The 23,858-nt window shown below is 46.9% G+C and overlaps 1 protein-coding gene across 1 annotated transcript in view; it reads left to right on the plus strand.

The window, feature by feature from the left end:
* LOC146834986 (calreticulin-like) overlaps nt 1-23,858 on the plus strand; it is a 185,511-nt gene that overhangs the window by 92,958 nt on the left and 68,695 nt on the right. The window contains exon 4 of the mRNA XM_085602644.1: nt 10,408-10,502. Coding sequence (XP_085458770.1) covers nt 10,408-10,502 — 95 coding nt within the window. The remainder of the gene's footprint in view (nt 1-10,407; nt 10,503-23,858) is intronic.

Below are 23,858 nucleotides of genomic sequence, written 5' to 3' on the forward strand. Positions count from 1 at the left end.
GTTCCTTCAGAAATCTTTGTTTCCTCTTCTTTCGTTTGGTTTTGACTTGACACTTCGTTCACCTGTTCAGCTTTCGAGGAGTTAACTCGTGTCAGTCGATATCTCAGTCTCTTTATCTTGTTGGGCCAAAGATCACCTTTAGCATTTCTCTTTTGTCTTCCTTCTTTATTGTTTCTTTCTCCAATCCAAGTTCTCTTTCTCAGAACTCGTCCTCCATGTATCTCATTTTCACTTTCATCAGATTCTGTCTCAGTTGCCTCTTGTTCATCAACAATTTTCTCTTTTCCAACAACTTCCTTTTCTCCAACAGTCTCTTTTTCCACCAATTGAGATTTCCCTACTTCTGTCCCTCCTTGGGTCTCCGACACGCAATCTTCTTGCTGTCTACTTGTCCCTTCACCTAGCTTGTTGTCGATGTTCCCTACACCTCCTCGGGGTTTTTCCGCAATCTGTCCCTCTCTTTCTTTGTCTGTCCCTTCTTCTTCAAGAATTATCTCAGGTGGAACTTGTCCAATTTCCCCATTTGATTCAGGTGTCTCTTCTGTTGGAATGTTCTTTTCTTTCCTTTCTTTCTTTTTGTGTTTGTCACTGTTAGTTGGAACTTCAGGCACTTCTTCAGAATCTAGACTCGTCTCTGCAGTTTGCAATGTTCTTTTCAGAATTTCTTCTGGTGGGACGAAAGTTTCTCTTGACTCACTTTCCCCCCTTTCAGAATTCCTTTTTCTTTTTACTGCCTCACTGTCTGCATCATCACTGGAATCTGATTCCTCAAAGTATTCTTTTCCAGTGCCGTCACTTGGGTTTGGAACTCTCAGAGTGTGACTTGCATGTATCCAATTTTTCACTCCAGCACACTTCACAGCAGTCGTTGTGGTCAGAATGACTTGTCTTGGCCTTCCCCACCTTGGAACCAGGCAATTCCTTCTTCTGTGGACTTTTATTCTTACCCAGTCCCCTGGGCTCAAATCATGGGCTGGTTTCTTTTCAAGTGTGGTGGCGTCTTCTCCAACCTGGTGAAACACAGAATGAACTGCGTCAGCCAGGCCTTTACAGTAATCCAAAATCATGTCATCAGTTATAGTCATCAGCTTGTTGACTGGTACAAATGCATGTCTCATAGCACGTCCCATGATAATTTCATGTGGACTCAAACCTGTTGTTCTGTCTGGAGTAGACCTAATTGTCATCAGGACTAGAGGCAAGACATCGGGCCATTTCATTCCTGTGGCGAGGCACATTTTGCCAATTCTTTTTTTGATGGTACCATTCATTTGTTCAACCACACCAGAAGCCTCTGGTCGGTAAGCACAATGTAGCTTCTGCTGTACACTCAATGCTTCACAGATCAAACCCATGATTTCATTATAAAAATGTCCTCCTCCGTCTGATTCAATGGTCGCTGGGAACCCATACCTTGGGATGAATTCTCTTAACAGTAGCTTGGCCACTGTTATCCCATCATTTCTTCTTGTTGGATATGCCTCCACCCACCTGGAGAACAAACAGACCACCACCAGGACATACCTTAATCTATTGACTTGGGGCATTTCGATGAAGTCTATCTGCATTCTTGTGAAGGGTCCTCCCTCCCTGCCTATTGTTCCTAGGCTCACCACTGTTCTCTTTCCAGGATTGAATTGCTGACATATCACACATCTCTGACAGAGACTCTCTGCTATCAGCCTGAATTTTGGATTATACCAGGTCTGTTTAAAGGCCCTTATCATATCATCCCTCCCCAGGTGTCCTTGGCCATGATAGATCCTTGCCATTGTTGACAACATGCTATTGGGCATGACTGGTCTTCCATCCCTATAGACCCACACGTGGTCTTTTTCCCTTGGTGCACAACCTGCTTTCACCCAATCTTTCATTTCCTCATCTCCTGCCTCATCCTGCAACTGCTTCACTTCCTCTCATGTTCCCACCGCATTAGTAAACATTAAGGAACAAGAAGACATTTCTCTTTCTTTACTCCGATTAATTGAATGATTATTCCTTGCACAGTATTGTGCTATGTCATTGGCAAATGTATTCTCAACGGTGATGAAATCATCACCTTGACCATGAGCAGCACATTTTACAACTGCTAGTTCTTTAGGCAGCTGTATCGCCTCTAGCAATTTTCCAACCACTTCAGCATTCTTTATGGGAGTTCCACTTGAGGTCAGGAAACCTCTTTGTAGCCATAACTGGCCAAAATCATGGACAACTCCGAAGCCATATTGGCTGTCAGTCATTACAGTCACTCTCACATTTCTTCCAATCTTGCAAGCTTTCGTTAGTGCCACCAATTCTGCCACCTGAGCGGATTTAACTCCTTTCAAAGGTGATGCTTCCACAACTCCTGAAACTGTACACACAGCATATGCGGCACTCAGTGTTCCTTCATCCGTTCTCAAGCAAGATCCATCCACAAACAACACATGATCACTCTCAGGCAGTGGCAGATCTCTTATATCTGGTCTTGGTTTTGTACAGTAATCAGGCACATCCAGGCAATCATGATCAACTTCATCTCTCACTCCCACACTTTCAGCATCAGGCAACAGTGTTGCTGGATTCACATTCACACATCTCTTAAGGCTCACATTTGTTGCACCAAGAATGACTTTCTCATATTTAGTCAGCCGACTATGAGACATGAACTGTGTCCGGCTCCTTGTTAAAAGGATTGTCACATCATGAGGTACGAATACCCGTACAGGGTATCCCATTATAATTCCCTCACTTTGTTCCAGACTTCTGCATGTAGCAGCTACTACTTTCAGGCAACCTGGTAAACCCACAGCTACTGGGTCAAGTGTTGATGAGAAGTATGCAATTGGCCTCCTCAGACGTCCATGTTTCTGGATTAACACTGAAAGTGCACATCCATTTCTCTCACTACAGTACAGCTCAAATTCTTTTTCGTAATCTGGCATTCCTAGGGCAGGAGCTTCACATAGCCTGTTCTTTAACTCTTGAAATGCTGCCATTTCTTCTGGGTTTAATTCCAATGGGTCTTTCACCTCACTTTTTGTCAATTTAATTAGTGGCTTGGCAATCAAGGAAAAGTTACTTATCCACTGACGACAATAACCAACCATTCCCAGAAACATTCTTACTTCTCTTTGTTTCATTGGGGCTCTCATTCCTCTGATGATTTTAATCCTGTCAATGGTCACTTTCCTCAGGCCTTTCTCAATATTATGTCCCAGATACTGGACTTCTTTTTTGCAGAATTGCAATTTGGCTGGAGATACTTTTAATCCTCCATCTGCCAAGTGATTCAGTAAAGCAATGATGTCTACTTCACAGGCTTCCCGTGTTTTTGATGCCACAAGCAGGTCATAAATGCATTGGACCAAAACTGAATTTTCAGGCATTGTTAAACTCTCCAGAAATTTCTTCAGCAATTGATTAAATATCGAAGGGCTCTCTGTATACCCCTGTGGAATTCGGCACCATGCCAAAATTCGCTCTCCAAATCTAAATGAGGAAATCGGCTGGCTGTCATGATGCAACGGGATTGAAAAGAAAGCATGGCACAAATCAATTACTGTGTACCATTCTGCATCATGGGGAATCTGATACAAAATCACTGATGGATTTGGCACAATGGGACAGCATGACACAACAATCTTGTTAATTTTTCTCAAATCCTGTACTATTCTGAACTTTCCATTAGGTTTCTTCAGTCCCATTATTGGTGAATTACATGGGCTGCTCAATATTTCCCTTAACACCCCCTGCTGTATCATTTTCTCAATTATGGGTGTTATTCCTTCAATTATTTCAGGTGTCAGTCTGTATTGTGGGATGTTTGGGTAAACCACTCCTTCTTTTACAGTAATTTTTACTGGATCTACATTTCTCATCAGGCCCACATCTTCTCCAGTAAAATCCCAAACTGCTGCTTTTACTGTTTGTTTGAATTCTGGGGGTAATGCATCTGGATTAAACACAGCATATGTTCCCAAAGCCTCACTTTCCCTGTTATCTAGGGTCATTCTGTATAGGACATCCTCATCTGGTGTCTCAAAAGTTATTCCATCTGGGGTACAGAAAATAGTGCAATTCATCTTGCACAGCAGGTCCCTACCTAGCAGGTTCACAGGACTAGTGTCACACACCACAAATCGGTGAATGTCTGAAAACTTCCCTATTCTAACCCTTACTGGTTCAGTAAGAAGAGTTTTAATCTGTGTGTTTGACACACCAACTACTTGGATTGCTTCATCCGAGAGAAGAAGATTCTTTATATCAGCTGACCTGACAGTTGATCTCGTAGCTCCTGTGTCAACTAGAAAAGTAACACTTTCACCATTGATTTTCCCATCTACAAAAGGTCCTGCCTGGTCTATTTCTAGAGTTGCGCCAAGTACGCACTCTTCCTCCCCTCTTCGGCACCGTCAGAAGTCTCCCTCGGAATCACTTCCCTCATTCTTTAATCAGTAATGTGACACAGCGCTTGCGCGTTTTGGCTTGTTTACCTGTTCTTCATCGTAGAACCCCGAATCCTGGCTGTACTTCTGGGATCCTCTTCTTTGTGGCAAGGGTGGTTTTGGCACCTGATTCTGCTGCTTAACAGCCTTCTGCTGTTGCTGATGCTGACCACACCCCTCACTCTGCACCTGTGAATTCAATGATGGATTGTCATCATTAGTAGACGGTGGATTCTTACACTCGGATTTCCAGTGCCCTAATTTTCCACAGTTGTGGCAGGGAAATGTCTTCTTTGCTTCCTCAATATTGCCTTTCCCTTTTCCCTGGGCCAAATCTGGGTTTATTTCCTGGGTTATTTGCTTGTTCAACCAACTGAGCTTCCTGTCTTTCTGCAACTTTCACCTGTGCCCACATTGCCTTTTCTTTCAGTTTCCTTTGCTTTGCCTCAATCTCATCACTGAAGTATTTTGCATGTCTCAGGATCTCATCAATCTTTTTAGTCTACGGTATGCTGCCTTATCATTTCACTGATTTCAGGTCGCAAGCCATACACAAATCTATATACAAAATGGCTCAGATCCTTGTCACCCAGATGTTCATCTCCACTGAACTGTTTGAAAGCCAGTATTAGTCTTTCATAGTAAGCATGGACTGATTCTTTCACTTCTTGATGTGTTCGGTCTATTTTAACCCAGTCTGTTTCCTTGGTGGGTACCTTATTTTTCAGGAAGGCCATAACCTGCTCATACTTTTTCATGACCTCCGGGTCTGGAGCTCCTGTCTTTGGATCTCTCGGGTATTCTTTAGTGGGCCAGTCGATGACTATCTTACATTCTGCCCACAAGTCTGCTGGTACAATTATATCAGACTATTCAGGTCGATCCACAGCACTTTTGACAACTTCACAAATCTGTCAACCTGTCTATACCACTCAACGGGCTTCTCTCTTAGTCGAGGGAAATCATTTGTAAATGACAAAATATCTTGTCTGGTCCATGGGACATGTACGTACCCTCCTCCTGGAATCTCCCTCATGGGATAAGCTGTCACTGCTTTCTCCTTTTCTTTCATAGGGAATGTTGAGTAAGTTCTGTCTGCTGCATCCTCTCATTTTCTATACCATCTATCTTTCCATCTCTCCACATCTCCCCATTTTCTCAGCAAAGCAATCATCTCCTTAATCTGCCCTGTCCGGCCTGCATTATTCAGATTTTCAATGTCCTTATCTGTAAAATCCACTCGGTAAGGCTTTTGTAAAGCTTTTACCTTGTCCATGTCGATCCCCATTTCACTGGCTATTCCTTTCAACCTGTCATGTATGTTCTTTGCTCTCCATGTGATACTTTTACACAGAAATAATATTTCCCCCTCCTGATAACTTTTCAGTGTTTCTGTAGGGATTGTTCCTACAATCAGCTCCTCCATTTCCATACGTAGTCTAGCTACATCAATTCCCTGGGATTCCTTTTCTTTCCTCTGCAAAGCTTTCAGACAATCATTCAAATCATCAGCAGTTATCCCCATGGATTTTTCTGCACCCCCTGGTTCTGTCACTCTTTGTGGTTCTAAGATCGATCCTCTGTTCCCTTCCACACAACCAGAGTTCAAACCTGAGTTAGTCTGCACATTCAACTCTCCTCCACATATGGTATGTCTCCACTGATTTTCTCCTGATCTCCACTGATTTTCTCCCGTTCCCATTTCTGCCTGCTCTGGAGGAACACTCAATCTGTTGCCTACATATGGAACTGTCAAACCACTTTCACCAATCCTCTGCTTTTCGAAAACCGGCATAACTGGACCTATTGTTACAGGCACCGTAACTGCTTCAAGATTTTTAGTCAGTTCTCTGATTTTCTCTGTCAATTCAAATGTAGTTCTTGCTAGTTCTCTGGTCTTTTCATCCTCAATTTCATTCTCCCTTTCTCTCTCTCTCTCTCTCTCTCTCTGCAAGAGAATTACTGCTTTTCAACTCAGGGGTCATGACTTCTGTCTTTATAATCCGCAGGGTGTCTCTCATTGGGGTAACTGATGTTCCTACCTCCGGTTCTCGTCTATACGGGGGTCGTCTTTTGTAGAACATGTCATCTAAGACATCATCATCAGACTCATTCGCCCCATACCTCCTTGTTTCTACATTATGTTCTTTTTCTGTACACTTTTTCCCTCCTGTCTCCTCTGCAGTTCTTACAGGATATAATCCCTCAGTCATACTGGCATCTCGCCATCTTCTCATCCGGTCATGATGAGTTTCGCGATCATACTTTCGCCCGAACATATACCTGTAATTTCCTCCACTCCTCTGCTTTTCTCGCTCCTGCATTTCATCTTCCCATTCAGTCAATGCCTCAAACTGCGTTGGCCTAGGCCGAGGCTCTAGACTCATCATCCGCTCCCGTAAGTACCTCAGTATGGCCAGATTAAATGAGCCATGTTCCGGGAAAGCTAAAACTCCATCCTCTTTGGTATACTTCACCCAGTTGTCTAACCAAATACAGGTATGATAACCATACTTCGCAGCCATGAAGGATGCGGGGGTTCTTGTCGGAGGAAGTAACTGTCCTTCCCTAGTTACAATATCCTTATCCTTGTCAAACCAGTTCTTAACCTTACTAAACAAGGATTTATTTTTCTTTTCCTCAGCGTGGTAATACATTTTCTTATTTTTCCGCAACCCTTTTGTCTTTTCTACAACTGTACGATCTCCTGTCTAATTGCAACGCGACTCACACTAACGTACCAATCCTGGAGCGCCTACTTCACTGACTCAGTCCACGAATCCCAGCGCGACTCACACCAACGCACCAATCCTGGAGCGTCTACGTCACCCTGTATGTCTCCCAATCCATGCGCGGCTTACACCAGCACACCAATCACCGTGCTTTCACCGTTCTTACCCACTGTCCAATCACAGCGCGGTCTTCCTGACGTCAGCAGTCGCTGCAGCAGCTTCTGCTCCTGTCTCCTGTCTCTCTCGTCTACCCCTCCTTTACAAAACTACTCGGTAGACTTTGTTTCAACTTCTACGAGTCTTTTAGTTACAACATACAAACATCTCCATTGTCTGCTTCGCTAGCCATAGAACAGCAAAAGACCTTTCCCACGAGAATTCCGCCTTTCCCGAGAGCAGCGCTTACCTCTGCCCTACTACGGAATCATTACTTCCGTTGATAAAGTAGCACATCTCTCTACTCTACCCTTCTAACAAGCACCAATTAACTGTTTTTCTCTGGAATGCTCCTAAGAGTTTCACAATTAACCAGAATGCCTTCTCATTCACGCACTTTCACACCAGAAAATGTAGTACATTCACACAGAATTCTGTCTTTCCCGAGAACAGCGAACAGTCTGTCCTACTACAGAATTATATCACACGTTAACAAAGCAGCGCTTACCTCTGCTCTGTCCTTCTAACAAGCTCAGAGAATACCTATTACCTTTCTAGTGATAAGCGTTAACGGAATGCCATAAGGATCCCTGATACCTAAGACCAGAACTTCACAGATAACCTTCGCTATCATATACACTTCTCTCACGGTGAACAACCTTTACAACGCAACTATTACAACGCACTACACTTACAACAAAATTTTTACAACGCAACATCCACTACAACGCATTCCATTACATCGCATGACACTACAACGCATGTTTAAAAACTACCTTTACAACGCATTCCATTACATCGCATACTACCTTTACAACGCATACCATTACAACGCAATCCAACACTTACCCTACTGTTGCACCCCCTGGAGTTAGAATAGTAATTTTTACCCCAATACTATCCAATACTTACCTTAAATGCAATTTAATATTATGCGTTGTAATGGTAGGTCGTGGTCAATTTGAGCCGGTGGTTTCCGGTGCTCCGCTCCAGCACTTAATGGCCAACACCAGCACTTATGACAGACTACCGCATGGTGGCTGGCGCTGCATGTTGAAATTAGAAGTAAACACAACAGCTTTTTATTAATTCAATGTACATTAAAAATGTGCCATTTCAGCTGCCCAAGCCATTCTTATAGCTTTGGAGGCCTGAAATAGTCCTAATTGCCACACCTGTAGGGGGTTATGGTTAGTGTTTGTTTTGGTTCTGTCACTGGTGGTGATGGCAGGGGCAGTGGGTGGTGCAAGCTACAGTGGCCTCCTGACGAGGGCCCGGGCCCTTGCTTTTGTACAAATTAAGCACTGATTACAGGCTATCTCCAAAGTGACGTGTAAAAGACGAAAAAACCCTCAAGCAGCCACTGAGCTCTAAAAGTATATATGATGGGGGTATTACCTTACCACACCTGCATGTTTAGTACCAGGCTTCACAATTGGAAGTACTTGCTGACTGGGTGTTTGTGTGCAGCAGGAACTCTCCCATGATTCTCATGATAGATAGACACACCCTCTAGATAGTGGCAGTTACCAGCAAGCAATATATGCTGGTAGGATACAGGATATGCCCCCAGGAGCCTATAAACCCAGTGCTACTGTTGTGTGAAACGGTAATGGCCATGGTTGGTAGGGTGGAGTAAAGCGATTCCCAAGGACTGTCCCCTGTGGATGAGAGCTCTTCAATGCCCGGAAGGGTCCCGATGAGGGAACATGTTTGGTATGTTTGACATTGGAGCTGTTTCGGCTCATACAGGTTTGGATAGCTATGTGTTGAATTTGATTTGCTTAATAATTCTATTGATATCCTTAGGTTAGACTTCACTATGTGTATAGTAATCACCTAACTGAATGTTCTCATGCAGACAGCAGCATTTTGACACTAGTAAGAAACTGTGCGATGCGACTCTCTAGACCGTGAACTAAATGAGAAAGAGGCAATTGTCCCCTGGATGGGAGGAAGCGTTGGTTCACCCAGGAGAAGCAATGACAGAATCTGATGTTAGTTCAAGGTTCTCCACATGATTGATTCCACTAGAACTGAATGTGTTGAAGCATGGACAGGTCCCACCTGAGCAGTGCAGTAAGGGCTGTGAGCAAGAAGGCGCTTTGTACCACACGTAGCATTGAACGTTCAGGGGTTTTACAACAGAGTAAGAGCGACAGTCTACCGCATTGCCTCCATTGCTATGTAGGGTAATTGGTGTTGTTTGGGGTGAGCAGACCCCGTCCACGTACCTTAAATTATTTGTGGATCTGAGTGTGGTTGGCACAGGAGTGGAGGAGGGAAATATAGATATGGACTGGTGTATGGCACAAAAACGTCCTGATTCTCCACATACATTTGACTTGCTATGGAGACTGTGAATGCATGATCGTGGTATTGCTTTACACTTTGTTGAAGGAGCATGCTACCGTGATGTTTCAACCCTCGCGCTGCGACTGTCTGATGAATGTATGGTATTGTACATGAGACCCCAGGTTTAATGTAAAAGTTGCGATTATTCAAAACTTGCTTTTGTCAACCCAAGATTCAGTTGACTGATGATACTCTCACTGTTACCTTTGTGTTCCTTTTATGAATTACATGATGGTGAACATAAAAAAACACAAACTAATAACACTTTTTAAACATTTTAGAGTCTAGTTTTCCTATAGATATGCACAAAACACTTTTCCCCAGAATTACGTTTGGGCCTAGAATACAATACTATTATCGTCACTCTTGAAATTACCGACACCGTAGGAATTAGTGATTCGAGGATGCAGGAAAGCCATGTTTTTCTGGGTTGTACTCTATGGGTACCATGACAAATGGGGAATTACACCCAAACACTTTGGTAATTCCTCCTTTCGCCGCCATTGCCACCCTAGCATTTTTGCAGCTTTTGTCTGGAGAGGGAAAGATCAGGAATGGGGTTTTTCCAATTTACTTGTTATATTAATTTTGGCCAGTAGCAGGCGCTACTGGATGAATTCTATTGTGAAAGCTTTACAAGTCTAAAATACTGCAATAAAAAGTGCTTCTGTGATACAGTGATTATTTTATTTACGTATGAAACGTGTTGGATTCACTAAAACATCCTCTTTTTCCAGGTCCTGATATTTGTGGAACAGGAAACAAGAAAGTTCATGTTATCTTTAACTACAAAGACAAGAACCACTTGATCAGTAAAGACATTCGTTGCAAGGTAAAGCCTGTACTTTTTATTTTCTTACTTTAAAAACTGTAACATCATCCAGTGAACTTAATTGTAATAAGCAAAGAAAACACTGCAATGACGCAGTCTCCACCTTGTTCCCATGTCATAGCATTTAGTCGTGCCAATGAAGCCACTGGTTCAAATATTTGAGCAGGGGTCTAAGCCATGTGCTTTTTTGACTTTCAACAAATAAATGCAGGCCTAACACAGTGCTATTGACGCTTTGTTAACCTTGATGAACTTTTACGCGTATAATGTCTATAAGCATCTGGCACTTTCATGTAATCGGTATGTTGTTTTTGCGGGCCAGAACAAATGTAGCTTTGTCTTTATGTATATAATGTTTTTTTAAGCACCTGGCACTTTGTATGGGCTAAGATCAATGCAGCATTATTTTTATCCTGATGAAATCTATATGTATTGGTATTCATTGGACTGTCCAATAATTTCACATGGCACTTTGACGCATCGCTAACTTTGATGAACGTTTACACATATAATGTCTATAAACACTTGGCACTTTGATGCAACCTGCATGTTTTTTCTCTACAGGCCAGAACAAATGTAGCTTTATTTTTAATTTTATTGAATTTTGTGTGTTCTAGCTCTAAATCGAATAGTCGAGTGATCCCACAATGTTGTATGGTTTTGTAAGGGATAGGACCGCCGGAAGGGCGGAAGGGCGTAAGGAAACACAAGAAGCCGTAATATGGAGTACGTGATTTATTAGGGCTCTCTTGATGGATGGGAATAGTCAGGATTGCAAACAAAATGTTCCAACTGAAAGGCAACACAAAGGTGAAGGAGATGGCTTTTCTCCTGGACTCCTTGTTCCTGGCCATCAGGGTCGGGACAGGTCGGGGTTCTCCGGGATTCTCTCGCTCTCTCGGGCACTCTCTCGGGATGGGAATAGTCAGGATTGCAAATAAAATGTTACAACTGAAATGCAACACAAAGGTGAAGGCGATGGCTTCTCTCCTGGATTCCTGGTTCCGGGCCATCAGGGTCGGGAATAGGTCGGGTCAATAAATAGTCTTGTGGGTTTTAGGTCTGGTCAGTGCTACCGTCACCAATTCGTAAGTGTGGGAAGGATTGTGCAGGATGCTACAACACAAACCACCTTCACCCGAGTGCCCTACCTCCCCGTACCTCCCCACCACCCCCACCAGAATGATCCTCGGAAGGGTACTCGCCTTAGGCCACGGCCCATCTCCAGGACCGTGGCATCGTGACCCGGGGCGTTTTCTCCCTCCTGCTGCCCATCGGGTTTGGTTGCCGTATACGATACTCTCTTCTGGCTCCGTCTTCTCTGCTCCGCCCGTGTTCCTCCGTCCTTGTTCTCTCCTTCCCGACCTTCCGCGTCTTTTGAGTCCCTCCCTTCCGCTTTGTCAGGAAACTCCTCCCCGCTCGCTTGGGCCAACGGTAGACCGCTGCCTGCTTCTGGGCCCGATTGGGTCAGCTCGGTCTTTCCCCACTTCCGGTCCGCCCCGGTGCTGTCATCCTCACAGATCTCCCCCCTTAGGAAAGGACGCTGGGGCCATTCAGTGAAGGGGTTCCTGGACAGGTAGTCTGCACAGACTTGACGGGTGCCTGGGATATGCATGGTCTGGAAGGAAAAAGGTTGTAATGCTAAAAACCACCTGAGCATACGTTGATTCGAGTCTTTGTGCTGCACAAGCCAAGTGAGGGGGGCATGGTCAGTGAGTACAATAAACGGGCGTCCCAACAAAAAATATTGAAGTGCTTCAACTGCCCATTTAATCGCCAAACACTCTTTCTCTATACTCAAGTAGTGCACCTCCCGGGGGAACCACTTCCGGCTGATGTAAGGAAGGGGCCTAAGATCACCCATTGAGTCAGGCTGATATAGTACGGCACCCAGTCCAAGACCAGAAGCATCAGTTTTGAGGATGCACTGTCATTGGAAGGCAGTGTAGAACAGGTGCTGTACAGATGGCTTTCTTTAGAGCTTGAAAACTGCTTTCGTGTATGTCAGTCCAGGTGGTTACTCGGGATGGGTAGGTCTTGGTCAAGAGATCGGACAGGGGGCTGGCTAGGGAAGAGAAATTCGGGATGAACCTTCTATAGTAGCCAATAAACCCAAGGAAGGATCGTATGTTACGTTTCGTTTTGGGAGTAGGGATTGTTTTGATGGCTTCGACTTTGTTTATCTGAGGTCTAATCAGTCCCCTCTGGATTGTGCACCCGAGATACTGTATGGAATCAGTGACCTTTGGATTTATTTTGAGACCGGCATCTTGGGTGGCCGAAAATACAGCTGTCAGGTGCCTCAAATGGTCCGTCCAGGTTGGGCTGAAGACCACCATGTCGTCTAAGTAGGCGGCGGCATATTTTGTATGGGACCTCAGCAAGCGGTCCATTAACCGCTGAAAGGTTCCTGGTGCCCCATGGAGGCCGTAAGGGAGTACTCTAAACTGGTAAAGACCCGAGGGGGTTGATCAAGGGTTGACATGTATTTGGCACTTCCTAGTTGTTCGATTAGTTCATTGATTCTAGGCATTGGATATGAATCTAACTTGGTGATGTTGTTTACCTGACGGAAGTCAATACAGAAACGCAGACTTCCGTCCGGTTTCGGCACAATCACTATCGGGGAGCACCAATTGCTCGTGGACGGTTCTATGATACGTGCCTCTAGCATAGCTGTTATTTCTTTCTCCACGGCCTCCCTTCTTGCTGCTGGAATTCGGTATGGTTTCTGTTTTATGACGGTCTGATCTAAAGAAATAATATCATGCTGAACCATGGTGGTCAACCCGTGTGTGGAGGAGAAAAGGCCAGGGAACTGTTCCAGCATAGTAAGCAACTGAGTCTGTTGCTCTGGGGACAATATGTCCCCAGTGGGGGCTCTCTTGTTCTGGATTTTCCAAGTGTCTGCTGTGGAGATCTCGAGGGGTCTCTCGGTGCTTACTAAAAGCGCGGACTGTCTTGTACCAGTAAGCGAATCGGGTTCTTCCCATTTCTTTAAAAGATTTACGTGGTAAATCTGTTTACCCCCAGCCCACAGGGGTTGCAGAACGCTATAGGTGACCGGGGTTATTTTCTTCACAATGACATAGGGGCCTTGCCATTGTGCCAATAACTTATTATCTGTTTAAGGGAGTAAGAGTAGTACCTTCTCTCCTGGGGTGAGTTCTCTTAACTGGCTGTTCCAATCGTAATAGCATTTCTGGATACTTTGTTTTTTTTCCATGTTCTCATGTACCAACCCCCATATCCTAGTGACTGCCGATTTCAGATCAGCCGCATATTTTGTCTGGGGTTGGCCTTCCTCGTCTTCCCCTTCCCACTGCTCTGCCGCCATGTCTAGTAGTGTTCGGGGTTTTCTTCCGAACAACAGTTCAAACAGGGAATAGCTAGTTGATCTTTGCTCATGGGTTCTTATGGCAAAGAGGATTAGGGGTAACTTCTGGTCCCAGTCCTTCCCCATTTCTGAGATGACCTTGCGTAGCATTTGTTTGATAGTCTTACTATAGCGCTCCACAAGACCATCCGTTTGGGGATGATAGACAGAAGTCCGAATTTGCAGGATACCCAAGATCTCACAAACCTGTGCCATTAAGCGGGACATAAAAGGGGTCCCTTGGTCGGTGAGTATTTCTGATGGAAACCCCACCCGGGAGAACTAATTAATCATGGCCCTTGCAATGGCAGGGGTGGTCATTGTTTATAAAGAAAAGGCCTCCGGATACCTGCTCGCATAATCCACAATGACCAGGATATGTTTATGACCTCTGGCTGAGGGAGGGAGAGGGCCTACCAGGTCTATACCGACTCGTTTGAAGGGGACGTCTATGAAAGGCAAGGGAAACAGGGGGGCCCTTCTTATTCCTTCGGGGTCCGTGTATTGACATCTCACACAGGCCGCACAGTGTTTTGCCACATCCCTATATACCCCAGGCCAGTCGAACCTATTGAGGAGATACTTCAGAGTGCCTTTCTTTCCCATAGTGTCCGCCCCCTGTTTGGTTGCGGGCCAGGTTTAAAATGTGCTCACGGAACGGAAGGGGTATGATTAACTATGTGTTTGAGTGTTCCCCTCCTTTACAGACCGGTACAGTAAACCCTTTTTTTCAAAGAAATATGGTCCTACCTGGTCTGGTTCTTGCTCCTGCACCTGTTCCCAGGCATGTATAAGGGTGTTGTCTTCCCTCTGAGCTGAGCAGAAGCTAACTGGGGCTGTCTCACCTGGATCTATAAGGGAGAGAGGAAAAACATGGTGTGAGGTCTGTGTCTGTATTTATTGCTTCTTTTCTTTCCTTCTTTCGTTCTTGCTCTTCCTATCGTTTCCTGCTTTTCCTTCCAAGTCACTGTTGCTGAAAGGGGCCTCATGTAACCAAGTTGAGTCCTTCCCTTTAGTCTCGTCCAAATACTGTTAGAATCTGGGGTGGTCAGTGCCAATAATGACCGCCTCAGGCAGGGAAGATATGACCCCCATTTTTCTCAGGTGTGGGTCATTGGATACCTCCAACAAGACCACAGCTACGGGATACGTTTTAGTGTCCCCGTGAACGCAGGTAACATGAACTTTTTCGCTCTCTTTTATTTGTGGTCGGGATACCAGGGCTCCGTCCACTACAGTCATGTGACACCCCATGTCCAAAAGAGCCTGTTGCTTCTTCCCATTTAAAAGAACATCCTTCCTGTACTGATGGGAACCTTTACCGGTTACATAGATACGCCCCCTGGAGTACCCCACCTCCATCGGTTCTGCTGCTGGGGTTCGATGGGGACACTGTCGGGCTATGTGCCCCCACTCGGCACAGTGGTAACATTGTGGTCCTTGCCCACTTGGACCAGGGGCGAGTGAATAGGTCTAGGGGGGTGCGTGATACCGCCTGGGGCTTTGTATCGGGTCTGGGTGTGTTTCTGGGGGCCAAAAAGGGGGTTTGTGGTATACCAGCCTTGAACTCTGGGAATCTGTGGAAAGCACATGCTAACTCCACTGCCGTTGTAGATGTTAGGTTGGGATGTGATGTTGTTTTACCCATGAACGGGTGGTTGTTGGTAGTGCGTCCAGGAATTGTTCCATGAAGACCTTTTCTGTGACTTCTTCCATACTAGACACGTGGGGTGCCAGCCAACGGTTGCCCAGATCCTTGATCCTATAGTACAGGGCACGCGGGTTGTCCCCAGCTGTCCATTTTTCCTTCCTAAACTTAGCTCTATAACACTCCTGGTCGCACCCCAATCGCTCGAGTATGGTTTTCTTCACCTCCTCATAGGCTGTTGTACCGGCAGGTTCGGCGGCCTGGTAGGCTGCTTGGAGTTCTCCAGACAAGAGAGAGGCGATGTATTGGCTCCACTTTTCCTGGGGCCAGGCCGCGGTGGTTGCAACCCTTTCGGAATTGGTAAAAAAGTAGTCGGGGTCCTCCCCCTCCTGAAACTTTTGGAGAAAGAACCCAGGGACATGGGGGTGCACTCTGGCGCTTACTATGGCATCCGTAAGCCGGAGTATTGCCATGTCCTGAACCTGCTGGTTTGTGGTGAGCAGGGCGGCTTGATCTCTCAAGGCATCTTGCAATGCTTCCCTATCCTTCTGGGCGATTAGGACCTGCTGTTCGAACATCAATTGTAGGTGTCGTTGACCTTCCGCAAGCTGGTTGATGATACTTTCCACGGTTACGGGCACGGGTTGTGTCATGGTTCGACACAACAGGAGGAAATCCCACTTCTGACACTTTGTAAGGGATAGGACCGCCGGAAGGGTGTAAGGGAACACAAGAAGCCGTGATATGGAGTACGTGATTTATTAGGGCTCTCTTAATGGATGGGTATAGTCAGGATTGCAAACAAAATGTTCCAACTCAAAGGCAACACAAAGGTGAAGGAGATGGCATCTCTCCTGGACTCCTGGTTCCGGGCCGTCAGGGTCGGGACAGGTCGGGGTTCTCTGGGATTCTCTCGCTCTCTTGGGCACTCTCGAGGGATGGGAATAGTCAGGATTGCAAATAAAATGTTACAGCTGAAAGGCAACACAAAGGTGAAAGAGATGGCTTCTCTCCTGGATTCCTGGTTCCGGGCTGTCAGGGTCGGGACAGGTCGGGGTTCTCTGGGATTCTCTTGCTCTCTCGGGCACTCTCGATGGGCAGGGGAGGGAAAAGAAAGAACAGGTCGGGTCAATAACTAGCCTTGCGGGTTTAGGTCTGGTCAGTGCTATCGTCACCAATTCGTAAGTGTGGTAAGGGTTGTGCAGGATTCTACAACACGAACCACCTTCACCCGAGTGCCCTACCTCCCCGTACCCCCCCCACCACCTCCACCAGAATCATCCTTGGAGGGGTACTCGCCTTAGGCCACGGCCCGTTTCCAGGACCGTGCATCGGGACCCGGGGCGTTTTCTCCCTCCTGCAGCCCACCGGGTTTGGTTGCCGTATACAATACTCTCTTCTGGCTCCGTCTTCTCTGCTCCTCTCCGCTCGCGTTTTCCTCCGCCTCGCTGCTTCTCTCCGTACACTCCGTCCGTCTTCATCCGTACTTGTTCTCTCCTTCCGCGTCTTTTGAGTCTCTCCCTTCTGCTTTGTCTGGAAACTCCTCCCCGCTCGCTTGGGCCAACGCTAGACCGCTGCCTGCCTCCGGTCCGGATTGGGTCGGCTCGGTCTTTCCCCACTTCCAGTCCGCCCGGTGCGGTCATCCTCACAGGTTCATACAAGAATATCATATGTTTAATCGTGGTAAATGTGTTGTGATGTATCTCTTTGTGATGATTTTAATTAATCATAAAATAAAATAAAATGTATTTCACCATTTGTATATACAGTGCTATACATAGCAAAATTCATTCAAGGGCCTGAGGAGTCAAGGCCAGAAGATCCTGGCCAATTATTCATGATGGCACTATACAGAAGCACTTGCTGCAACACCTCAGCCATAAAAGCTTTGCATTCAGTTCTGAATGTTCAGTGGTGTCTGGCTCTGCTCCAAGTCTTTCTGCCAAAGGGCCCATTCAATCAAAGCTGAGTGCCACCGCATAAAGCTTTGAGATGGTGCACTTGAGTAACACGTCTTAGCAGCAAAGCACTAAAGTTGTAGCCAAAATACTTTATAGCCGACATAGCTTGAGGATTCCACACAAAATGCTGATCCACTGGAGTCCCCACATATTTACATTCTACCACTCTTTCCAAGAAACAGTGATTACTTAACCACCAACAGCTAGTACTGGAGGTATCTCCAGCTGTTGTCACTTTAGTCTTCCGATTGATATTAAAATTTAGTGGATGACAGTAAGCCTTCAGTGCCAATCGTCAAGTTGCAAATGAATGAGGGTATGGTCACGCAGTAAGGAATTGTCTATGTCACATTACTGGACAACTATAGCTCCCAGGGAAGCAAGGGAACTGCTCTTTCTGGGTATTTCTTGAGTAAAGGAGTGGAATCCTTTTTAAGGCCCTTCTGATATTCCACAGGCGCACAATTTTGACCACAAAGCTACCCAGCTCACTTCACCAAAAGCACTGATTGCAATAGTGCTGTTGACTTTTGAAAGTCCTGAACAAATCTACAAAGGTGCCGTAGAGAAGTGCTGTTAACTTTTAAATGTTTAAAATACCTACAAAGGCGCAGTAGAGCTGTGGACATTTAGAATGCAATAAAACCTCCTATGCCATGATACCAAGAAAGTAGATGATCGATTTGCACAAGTAACAAAATATTAAACTGCATAACCCAATCAGTAATTCAGGAATTGTGACAATATACTCTTGGTTTTCTGCTCTCTGTAGTGGAGTTAGAGCCTGGCTTCGCCATTAATTAAGTTTTGAAGGCTTTTTGTGGCAACCATGAATACTGTAAACCCATAATCCTCTGTTAGAAGTTAAAAACGCAACCCTCAGGGGTCTGGGCGCTTCGCCGCTGCTCACACTCAATGGGAGGGGTGGCCCCTCAACATAGTGTCTGTCTATATTCCACCTGCGCTGCATGCTGCAGCGTTCCCGGCGCTCAGTGAATTTCTGCTTACACTACCGGAGGGGGAGGTGTTATTGGGTGGCGACTTCAATGCTGTTATGAACGACCTCACTGACCGGTGTCCGCCACGAGCGAAGGGCGGGGGGGTGTCGCGCCTTGCGAGTTTTACAGAAGCGATCGGGTTAACAGATCTATGGCGGTTGCATCACCCGACAGCGCGGCACTACACGTATCACTCCGGGGTGCACAACAGTCTCACCCGCATTGATTACTTTCTGGGCTCGCCAGGTTGCCTCCAAAATATCGAAAGCATAGAAAGTAGACCCAGAGGTATCTCTGATCATTCACCGATACTCTTGCATTACACTAGTTATCACCTGATGCGTCGCCGCATTTATCCGATACGCCCTGGCTGCATACGGCTACCCAAGATTAGTAAATCTATAGCGAAGGCGACAAGACTTTTCTTCCAAGAAAACGCCGCCTCAGTCGACTCCCCTGCGGTTCTTTGGGATGCATACAAAACGGTCGTACGGGGACAGGCAATGGCCGTCGTTTCGGAGTATAAGCGTGAACAATTAGCTGAGCTGCAGTCGCTTGAGCTCAAGCTCCGGGCGGCGGAGGTTCGCCAGGCCCATGATCCCTCCCCCGCGGCCGCACGCGACCTGCACGTGGTACAGACGAAATATAAGGAGCACCTCGCAGAGCGTGTCAGACAGCGCCTAGAGGCCTCAAGGCACACAGTTTACGATGTGGGCGATAAAACGGGTAGGCTGCTGGCGTGGCTTGACAGACGCGACAGTGGTGCCAGGTGGATTGCGCAACTTGGCACTGACGAGGGGCTGAAGACGACCGACCCGCGAGTAATAGTGCACACCCTGGCAGAGCATTTTCGAGGGGTCTACTCCTCCGCTTCCTCCATGACGGTGGAGACAGCACTGACATACATCAGAGACCTGCAGATGCCCAAACTTTCCCCTGATGCTCGGGAGACCCTTGAGACTGAGCTCACGGTGGAGGAGCTCCAGGCGGCTATCGGCGCGTTACAGCCCGGTAAAGCTCTGGGACCAAACGGCATCCCGATTGAGCTCTATCAGAGGCTATCCGAGACGCTGGCCCCACACTTACTAAATATGTTTACACACAGCCTGCAGATGGGAGAGCTCCCCGTGGATCAACGAACGGCCACCATCGTGGTAATTCCAAAGCCGGGTAAACCGGCAGATCAATGTACCTCTTACCGTCCCATATCGCTGATCAACGCGGAGGCCAAGATCCTCGCGAAGTTGTTGGCCATCAGGCTAACGCCGCATTTATCTGACATTGTGCACCCGGATCAGTCGGGCTTTATGCCCGGCAGAGGTACTTCTCACAACTTGAGGCGACTGCACGGTGTGCTGGCCCGGGTGGAACGTTTGCAGGAACCGGCGGTGCTTCTTTCCCTTGACGCACGAATGGCGTTCGACATGGTAGAATGGCCCTTTCTCTTTGCGGTATTGTTGCATCTGGGGTTCGGGCCCAAATTCTGTGCCTGGGTCCGACTCCTATACACTAAACCACTGGCCCATGTCGCGGCCAACGGGCATATGTCGGAGGACTTCCCCCTGGCGCGTGGCACGCGTCAGGGCTGTCCTTTGTCGCCGCTGCTCTTCGCCCTAGTGCTTGAGCCGCTCACGGCTTGGATACGATGGGAGCCCATGATGCGGGGCCTCCGGTGGTTGGCCGACTGGGAGGACCGCGTCTCCCTGTACGCGGATGACGTGCTGCTGTATTTGTCCTCCCCTATGCGTTCCATATTGACGCTACTTAACATCTGCGAGATCTTTGGCAGAGCGTCTGGCTATACGATTAATTGGTCGAAGTCGGTCCTCCTCGTACTGCGTGGCCCCCCTCCGCGGCTGCCGGCGGAAAGTCCACTTCATGTGGAGGAGGGGTCGTTCAAGTATCTAGGGGTGCACATTACGATGGATCAGATGGAGTTTTTCAGGCGCAATCTATGCCCTCAAGTGGATCGCCTCAAGCGTAACGTGCAGCACTGGGGAGCGCTGCCCCTGACCCTGGTGGGGAGAGTGGCGCTCTTCAAAATGATGGCTCTGCCGCGATTTTTATACGTGCTGGAGAATACCCCGTATCCGGTGCCTCCGGCCTACTTCCGCGCGATAGCAGCGCAGGTCTCCAGCCTACTCTGGGGCAACAAACCGGCGAGAATTGCGCAATCTAAGTTAGTTCGCGGGTGGTACGATGGGGGAATTGCGCTCCCGGATATCCAGCTCTACTATTGGGTGGCGCAGCTGAAGGTGGTTAACCAGTGGCTCCATGCGCCACAGTCTGACCCCGCATTTAAGGCGTACAGAGATGTGCTGGGCGAGAGGGGTATGCTGTCACCTTTATATGATGCTAGACTAGCCTCGAAGTTGATCGGCCCTCTGAGACAGACTGTGTCTATCTGGCATGCGGCGCAGGCCAGGCTGGGATGGCGGGGGGTCTTGACTCAACTTACACCTCTCTGGGATGCCAAGCAATTGGGACGATTGAGGGATAGCAAGGGCTTCGACGCTTGGGACAGCATCGGAATTTCGGTGATAGGTGATGTGTAGCAAAAGGGGGCGGTCGTCCAGTTTGCACGCTTGCAACAGCATTATGAGCTGGCTCCTTTGGAATGATTCAGATACCTCCAGATTAAACATGCCCTAGTTGCACAGCTGGCTCCTGGTGCGCAGGTTCCGGAGGCGTCCCCGTTGGAGGACAGGCTGTTGACGGAATACATGCCAAAGAAGGCTACGTCCTTCACATACCGCAAACTTATCAACAACCTGCCGGACCCTATGGGGCCCTTGCGGGAGAGGTGGGCCGACGAGGTCGGTGACTTTGATGACCCGAAATGGCGCGAGGCGGGTATACCTTCGAGGCTGCGGCTGGTGCAGCTTCGTATTTTGCATCGCTCATACTACACCAGGTGCTTACTACATAGGATGGGCAGAGCGCTACACCCCTTCTGCTTGCGAGGTTGTGGGGAGGAAGGAACCTTTTATCACACTATTTGGGAGTGTCCTGTCATCCAAGACTTCTGGAAGCGAGTGATGCGTACAATGTCGCAGGCGTGCGGGATATCGTTGGTGCCGGAGCCTCGGCGTTGTCTGTTAAATGTGTGTGAGCCCAATGATCTCAATCGTCAGGCGCAGAGCTGGGTAACGCTGGGGATAATGACGGCCAAAAGGAACATAGCCCAAAAATGGGGAGCGGTGGAGGTGCCGTTACTGACCGCATGGAGGAGAGATATGGATGTAGCCATGTTCGCTGAGCGATCAGTATTTATCAGGCGGGGATGTCCTCGCAAGTGGGACAAGGTATGGGGGGCATGGAACAAATTTAGGGGAGGAATATGCGAACCGCCATCACTTTCAGATGAGGACTCCTCTGATTCGGATTGTTGAGGTGGCCTACGGGGCTGTGGGGAGGTGGGGAGCCATTGTCTGTATCGGCACTGAAGAACTGGGGTTGGCTGTAGGATTGTTCATTTGGGTGATGATTTGTCAAACGATATGTGCGCAAGGTCTATTTAAGTGTCTTACTGTTTTAACTGTTGTGAAAACAATAAAAATTCTTTAAAAAAAAAAAACGCAACCCTCTTATAAGTTGTCACACAGGGAAGATAATTTGTCCCCCTCAGCTATTAGTAGCTTGTCACGTTGCTTTTTTCCCATAACCGTGGGTTGTGCCCCGATGGGCAGGAAGAAATGCGCATAGAGGCCTTCTTACTTTTTCCTGGCTGGGTCCTGGAAAATGAGTGCTAGTCTCCCTTCCCTAAATCGGCGGGGTAACCTTCACTGTGGCCTCACAGCCCTTTCGCTATCAGGCCATCAAGTCAGAGCTTTGCACTGGCCGAGCAAGAGGATGGTCTGCTGGTGTAAGCCTAGTGCTACCCCCAAGCCAAAACTGAGAAGGGGAACCAGAAGTTTGATGGGATGGACAAACCTCTGGTTCACAGTGGTCCTACTTCGCCTGAGAACTCTCAATCAAGCCCTAAGTCTAGAGTTTATGATGAAAATAGTCCAGATATAAATAAATACAATTAATGTGGTAAAGGCCACAAATGCAGTCCTTTCTATTGTATCATGTAGTGCAAAGCTTGTGGTCGAAACTTTAGGGTTGACATGCGTGTTATCAATCAATCAGGGGATTGTAAGCGCGCTACTCACCCGTGAGGGTCTCAAGGCGCTGGGGGTAGGTGGGTTGCAGATCTGCTTAGCCGAAGAGCCAGGTCTTGAGGGTTTTTCTGAAGTGGTTCACTTGTGTGAGGTCCTGAGTCTAAGCAAAGTAGCAAATACATCCAAGGTCGAGCTACTGCAGTTTGTTAAAAAAATGTGTCCTCCTCAACTTCTCCAACAGCAGCACTACAAATTATAAAAACAATTTTGTTCCAACTGAAAAATTACACATTTCTTAAATTCAGCTAGTAAACATGTTACTTCATGTTTTTTAATCTAGCAAATACATTTCTAAACTTTAGCCACGTGGGGGAACCAGTATACAGTGACGCTGCTTGGCCTTACAAGTTTTCCCTGCACTTAAGAATCAAAAAAGCGCTAAAAGTTGTGGTACAAAAGCACGCTTGCGGCAAAACAAGGAACGGGAAATGCTTATTAAAGTGGCATTCCATAAGTTAATAATCAGCGAACGTCACCATGCTGACGCGGTCCATCGAGGTGCGGTAGAACAGGAATCACTGCTTGCCTCTCTGATAGATCAAAGAGCTGTAATGAATAGGTTGTTAAAGGAGAAAGTTGCTGTGAGCTATAATAAACATAGGACATTACAATGTGAATATGGAGATCGAATTGTAAAGGTACTTTCTCATCAATTAGCTGATATTTTAGAGTGATTAAAGGGGAGGGTAGTATATTATGTAAGCATCCTCAAGCCATTGCTGACCAATTCTCTATTTTTTATCAGAAGTTATACACCGAAGTTGCGGAGTTGGATCTGACAGGTATGCAGAATTATTTAGAGGAGAGCAATCGACTGTCTTTGCGGGAGGAAGATCGGTGTTTGTTAGAGCGGGAAATTACGGGAAATTACAAAAGATGAGATTGAGAAAGCAATTATGGGGCTGCTATCAGGGAAGGCAGCGGGAAAAGATGGTATCCCAGCTGAGTTCTATAAGGCCTGCAAGAGCTTAGTTTCACCACTGGTGTGGGACGTAATACAGCTGATAGGAGTTAGTGGATGGGCACCTGACTCTTGGAATATTACTAATATTATTTTCTTTAAGAAAAAAGATAAGGCCCTAGAGGAGCGTCGCTCCTATCGGCCGATATCATTAATATGGAAATGTGCAAGCGGCTTTATTTCCAATCTGATGTGGTACTAGACAGGGCTGCCCTCTCTCCCCCCTCCTTTTCGCCCTTTATATCG

The sequence above is a fragment of the Triturus cristatus genome, chromosome 4_2, assembly GCF_964204655.1.
Source record: "Triturus cristatus chromosome 4_2, aTriCri1.1, whole genome shotgun sequence".
In the NCBI taxonomy this organism is placed as follows: Eukaryota; Metazoa; Chordata; class Amphibia; order Caudata; family Salamandridae; genus Triturus; species Triturus cristatus.